The sequence below is a fragment of the Tarenaya hassleriana genome, unplaced genomic scaffold (assembly GCF_000463585.1).
Source record: "Tarenaya hassleriana unplaced genomic scaffold, ASM46358v1 Cleome15, whole genome shotgun sequence".
In the NCBI taxonomy this organism is placed as follows: Eukaryota; Viridiplantae; Streptophyta; class Magnoliopsida; order Brassicales; family Cleomaceae; genus Tarenaya; species Tarenaya hassleriana.
This window is the reverse complement of record NW_010964923.1, coordinates 1,711,919-1,718,169: the sequence shown is the minus strand read 5'-3', so window position 1 is coordinate 1,718,169 and position 6,251 is coordinate 1,711,919. Positions and strand designations below refer to the sequence as shown.

At 35.2% G+C, this 6,251-nt stretch overlaps 1 protein-coding gene across 1 annotated transcript in view; it reads left to right on the top strand.

Annotated features, from left to right (window-relative positions):
• The window catches only part of LOC104808830 (flowering time control protein FPA), a 6,117-nt gene extending 3,984 nt beyond the window's left edge, over positions 1-2,133 (top strand). The window contains exons 4-5 of the mRNA XM_010534643.2: positions 11-709; positions 882-2,133. Coding sequence (XP_010532945.1) covers positions 11-709; positions 882-1,896 — 1,714 coding nt within the window. The 3' untranslated portion in view covers positions 1,897-2,133. The remainder of the gene's footprint in view (positions 1-10; positions 710-881) is intronic.
• Positions 2,134-6,251: the final 4,118 nt, after the last annotated feature.

The following is a 6,251-nucleotide window of genomic DNA, read 5'->3' as shown; positions in this document are numbered from 1 at the left end:
AACTGTCGACAAGAGCGGCCCTCTCGCCTAGATCAGTAGATCGGCTGGGATCTTCAGAAGTTTATCTTCAGGGTAAGAATTATGCAGCAGATATGGACAGAGGTGATCATGAGGATTATATGTTTAACAGGAAAGGGACCTCAAGAAAAGATGGAAACTTTGCATATGAAACCTTGAGGTCTACCCACAGAGTTCCACAGGATATGTATGAGTGTCATGATAGTCCAAGGGAAAGGGATTTTGCATTCCATGATGGTCATCAAAGACTCCCTTCTAGGAGGAGTTCAGTGAATGAAGAACCATGGGGTTTACCTGAAGATGACTACATCTATCATGAATCGAAGAGACTGAAGATAGGATCTGTTCTTCCAGAGAAAGAGCTTCCGGATTATCTGCTTTCTGGTATTGAAAGAGAAAGGCGTGCAGTTTTTAGGTTAACCTCTGATTTGTCCCCACCAGATGCCTTCGAAAGAAACTTTGACGATGGGAAGCTAAGATACAGAAGAATGTCCGAGCAGCCGCATGAAGATTTTCGAACCGGGTTTCGTCCTTTGCCATCTACTGTCTCCCCTGAAAGGAAAAGGTACACCTCTGAACCTGATCGGCCATCCTTGAAAGACTGGAAATGGGAAGGAACAATAGCTAAGGGAGGTAATCCCATTTGTCGTGCTCGGTGCTTTCCTGTGGGAAAGGTTATGGACATGATGCTGTAAGTTCTAAATTTCTTCCTTATGTGACCTTTGTTCAACCAGTCTACTCCGAGAACTATATCGTCTATCTTCTCTTTCGTATATTTTGAGTTTTTTTTTTGGTGGAACAACTCTTACAATGAGTTGGTTGGCTGTCTCCTGAAATTTTCTTCTTGTGGTTTTAATATTCAGGCCTGAGTTCCTAGATTGCACGGCGAGAACTGGTTTAGACATGCTCGTTAAGCATTATTACCAAGCATCAAATGCTTGGGTGGTTTTCTTTGTTCCTGGAAGTGATGCGGATATGGTGTTCTACAACGAGTTCATGCATTACCTGGAGGAGAAGCAACGAGCAGCTGTTTCTAAATTGGACGACAGAACAACGTTGTTCCTAGTACCTCCCTCTGATTTCTCCGAGAAAGTACTCAAAGTTCCTGGTAAACTCAGCATCTCTGGAGTTGTTCTACGGATAGAATATCCTAGTTCTGGATCTGGTCCGGGTGAGATAAAAGATCGAAACTTGTTAACCTCTCCCGGTGAAACATCATACGCAATGACTGACTTTTTACCGAGCGGTGTCCAAGATGCTCCGCTAGACCCACCATATATGGAGAACAGGCATGAACGGCCAACGCACCAGAGTTTTGGATCAGACTGGCCTCCTCGTGATCTGCAGGCCTCGGTTTCCATTACCAGAAGATCACATCAGCAAGCTTCAAGCAGCGGAAACAATCGTAGTTTTCAAGGGCATCACTTGATGATGCATGGGCAGCCACCGGATTCTGATTTGAGTCAGTATCCCAAAATCACAAATTCAGCCCAGATGCCATTGCCTGCACAACTTTCAGGACTCCAGCCTGAGCAGCTTGCACAATTAGCTTCCTCTCTGTTGGGACAGCACAATCAAGGAGGAAACCCACCGAATCAGCACGAGAGGAATACTGTAGACATTAGCCATGACACACCCGAGCTGTCCACACCGTCTCAGTTTATCCATTTGCAGCAGAGGCCGAGTGGACAACCCCCGGTTCAGAGGGAAGTCCAAACAGTTTATCAGGGAAACCGAAATGAACAAGTTAGCAGCAACACCCGAGAAGGAGAAGGAGAAGAAGAAGAAACCGAGGCTAACCCACAGAAGCGCCTTCAAGCAACGCTTCAACTGGCAGCAGCCCTTCTGCAGCAGATTCAACAGGCTAAAGGCACTTGACTCTGCAAAATGTGTTTTTGGACAAAAATGAACCCTTCTTGCATTAGAGTTCAGTTCAGCTCATCCCACCTTAGAAGAAGATCCATAGAGCTTAAAGACAAAAAGAATCCATAGACTAGTTCTTGATAGATTCTGTAATCTTATCCTGACTCCAACATTTGTAGATGAGACATCGTAGCAATTCTTTCAGTGGTTTGAAGCAGATTTTATTTTATTTTATAATACTAAAGTTCATTATACCTTTGACCCAATAGATTCAGATGAATGTACTCTTGAGCTATGTGAAGCCCAAATGTGTTACTTCGGTTGACAATAAGAAATTGTACCCATATGATAAGCTCACTCGATTCATTACATGCTATATATATATATATATATGGCGGCCCCACTATGTAGGGTTGATAGGCCCATTTGTTTAACTAAATATATTTAAGTTTTTTATAAGTTTTATAAAATTTTAAATAAAATTGTTAAATACTCCCATATTCTTTTTGGGTCCGTACTAATATATATAATATATATATGGTTATATGAGAAGAAGTAGAAGTAGAACTTGTTTGGCATATTTGAATCATATTACAATGTTCTTGTCAATCTTATTGTTGATTCAATTATTATTAAAAAAATTAAAAAAACTTTAAATATTATAAATATATTAAAAAATAAAAATTTAAACAAAACAAGTTGAATATCTATTATAAATACAATTTAAATATTAAAGATTTAAAAAAACTTAACTCGCAAATCAATTTGTGGATTTATTTGAGTTGACATGTCATGAACTCACCTCGTGACGAATTTACTCGTTCAATCCATTTTTTTTCGAATTCAAATTTTCTAAACTTGACTCGAAAAAATATGGGACTCATTTTGACAAACTTTGGTTATTTTTGGATTTAGAATTTTTATTTTTTTAAAAAAAATATATTCACTCGATTTCTGTTTTTGCACGAATTTCAATTCGATTTTCATTTCATTCGTTTGTTATAGATTTAAATTTCTTTTAAGAAATACATTCTCGAAAAAAAAACATTTACATTTTTGTTTGACAGTTATTTTCCTATTTGATCCGTATTTATCAATTTAATTTTAAAAAAAATCGTAACCAATCGTTTTTAGAAAAGATTCGACTCAAATTATTATTCGGTTTGATTCAATTTTGTTGTATATGATGATTCGAAATGGAATGATTTTTTTTTAGGAAAATTAGTTTTTTTTCTAAAATTTTAAATAAGATTGTTAGATGGTCCTACAATAAAATAATTAAGTTTAAACCATAGTAAAATTAAATTAGTCTCCAATTACATGCTTTGCATTGACCATGAAAACAAAAATTATGCGCAATGTGATTAATTAACCATTTCAACGTGTTTGCATTATATACATATATATATATATACATATATATATATATATATATATTATTTCTTTATATGGGTGTAGATATACAATGTACATAGCTGCAGTTATTTTGTTGTTTGGTTCATTAATATTAATTAACACCATAAATACATGCAGCCAATTGACAATTAATGAGAGCTATAAAGGAAACCAGTCCAAATTAGCTTATGTTAGACTTTCCTTGTATCCATAAATATTAGATTTTTACCTTCTTTGGTTCATTATAACCATTCTTTTTACTTCCTGCCCTTTCTTTAAAAAAATAATTTACAAAAATATTGTCTTTCGCCTTTTTTGAGTATATATATATATACATACATACATATATATATGGAATTTTTATGTGATGATCATTATTTTTCCCCAATTTGTCTAAACGAGCACTCTGATAAATACATAACATATGTAAATATGGAATATGATATCGTTGTTTTTTTTCCAATTTGTGTAAGCACCCCGATATAACTCTTTCTGAAAACAAACGATACATACATACACATATATACACATATGTACATATACACACAAACATATATCGGTCGTTATCAATTGCTATAACCCAAGATTAATCAAAATAGAACATCTGATATTGATGGGAGAAAAAGATCAATATATACAATATATATATATATATATATATATATATATATATATATGAAGAGTTGAGGTTTTGAAAAGCTAGTTTTAGTCCCATATAAGGTAGAATATATGATTTCTTTTATTTATTTATTTTTTTTTGGAAAAATCATATGTGATTTCTAACAATGAAAGAATTGTATTTTAATGAAATCGAAAAAAGTAAAAAATATATGGTAATCATATATATGTATCCTACCCCCCTATACATCTCTCGTTATAGAAGCAAACAATGCACCAAAAACTCCAACACAACCAAGTTTTTTTATGCATATATATACACATATACACTCACTGATCTCGCACACATATATATATATATATATATATATATATATATATATATATATATATATATGTGTGTGAAAATTTGCCGATATATGAGGGGTCTAAAACCTTGATGCGCCAAATGGGATTCACCAGTGTTCGACACTAAAAAGAGCGAGATACTATTATGAGAATTTACGAAAATGGGCATGGAGGGTAGGTGGTGCTCATAATTTATCACATGGGCCATTTCGTCATAATTTATCACATTGAGGGTACGTTTTATTTCTCTCTCTCTCTCTCTCTCTCTCTCTCTCTCTCTCTCTCTCTCTCTTCTCTCTCTCTTCTCTCTCTCTAAAAGCCACGGGAGAGAGGACAAAGAGAAGAGACACACCTGCACTTAGTGACAAAACCCTCCACTTCCCACGTTTCATGACATGCACACGTTTTGGGGCCCACCTCGTCGGTGAGTCGCAGCCTTCTCTAACAAAAGACTCACAGTCTTAACCCTAGCTAAGTCAACGCCGTCAACCTTTAACCCTAAAACCACACGGTAAAAAAATCAATCAATTAAATTATTATTATTATATTGGATGAAATAGTTTTAAACCATGATTTTGAAATGGCGATTGAAACCCTTAATTGTTATATTTGTGATATACAAAAAAAAAACCTTTAAGACAATTAAACGGTATATATGCCCATATGTACATGGTTAATTCTGAATAATATATTAATCTGATATTTTAAATTTCTATAAAATGGGTTTTGAAGTTGGTGGAAAAGGCACTCTCGAATGAGAAAGAAATCCCAGGTAGTCATAAATATCTCTACGACATATATTTGTCAAATCAATTTTGGAAATTCACCTCATTTTCAAAACTATGCATCTAACCAGATTTCTTGTTTGGTAAATATATATATATAATGGTTCATTCTTAATCAGTTCCATGTTAATAATTACTTGTAGATTAGAGGATATCTGCTCTAATAAGTAAACAATATCTTCAACTATGACTGATAGATTTCATGGGGGGAAAATCTCATTGCAGATTGGGTAATATATATATAAACTTTACCAAAAAGGGGTAAGCGATATATGGAACACACATGTACGCATATAGACATATACACACATATTATGTCTCAGCTGTCATATACATTTTGAAATGTTGATCCAAACCCAAAACGCAGCAATTCTCGGACTATATATGTCGCCAAACATTCGAATTCGAAACCGAAAATTAACAGATAAGACATGTTAGAGATCATCATAAAACCATTCCAATTCCTTTTACACTGCATTCGGCATAGATTTCGGCATAATCACACGGCGAGAACCGGTTTTGATTCGTAGATGTGACGGACACAAACACACGGAAGAAGTCTTGAAGCCCTCTTCGGTTTCATCTCCTCCTCAGCCATTTTGTCGTGGAGCGAGCAGAAAGGTCTTCGAGAGGTCGCCATTTTTCGTTTTCACGTTCAGGTAAAATACAAAATCAGTCCGTTGAGTTTCGCATCTTGGCTTCATAACTTGTTATTTATTATTGTTGTCATTCTCCGTGTGTGACGTTAAACTAGAGGGGGGGGGAATTTTGGTTACTTTTATTTAAATTTTGTTTTTGTGAGGGTTAAGAGCTTATTAAACAAAACGGTTGTAATTTGAGTTGGTGGGTCCAATGATTTGCTCTTATTACAGGACACAACTAGATAAGACTGCAAACTGAGCTCAATATTTGTCAGACCATGTCAGTTTCGGATACACCAATACAAATTTTGTTACCTTGACTTGGAGTTACGGTGAATTCACTGAGGGCTAAGCTAAACCTTGAGTTTCTTTTTCCTTAACTTGGGTTTGCCAAAAAAAAAAGTTGGGTTTTTTTGTTCACTCTTATCTAAATCTCGTAGAAAGTTGTCTCCTTTTTCTTAATTTATATAGCCCTTCAAGTACATTGTGTACTTCAGAACAAATCAAAAGGTGGGTGTTTGGTTTCAGGGAAGAGAGAGAGAGAGAGAAAATGTCTGGTGGCGATATGTTGGGGAGAGAGAAA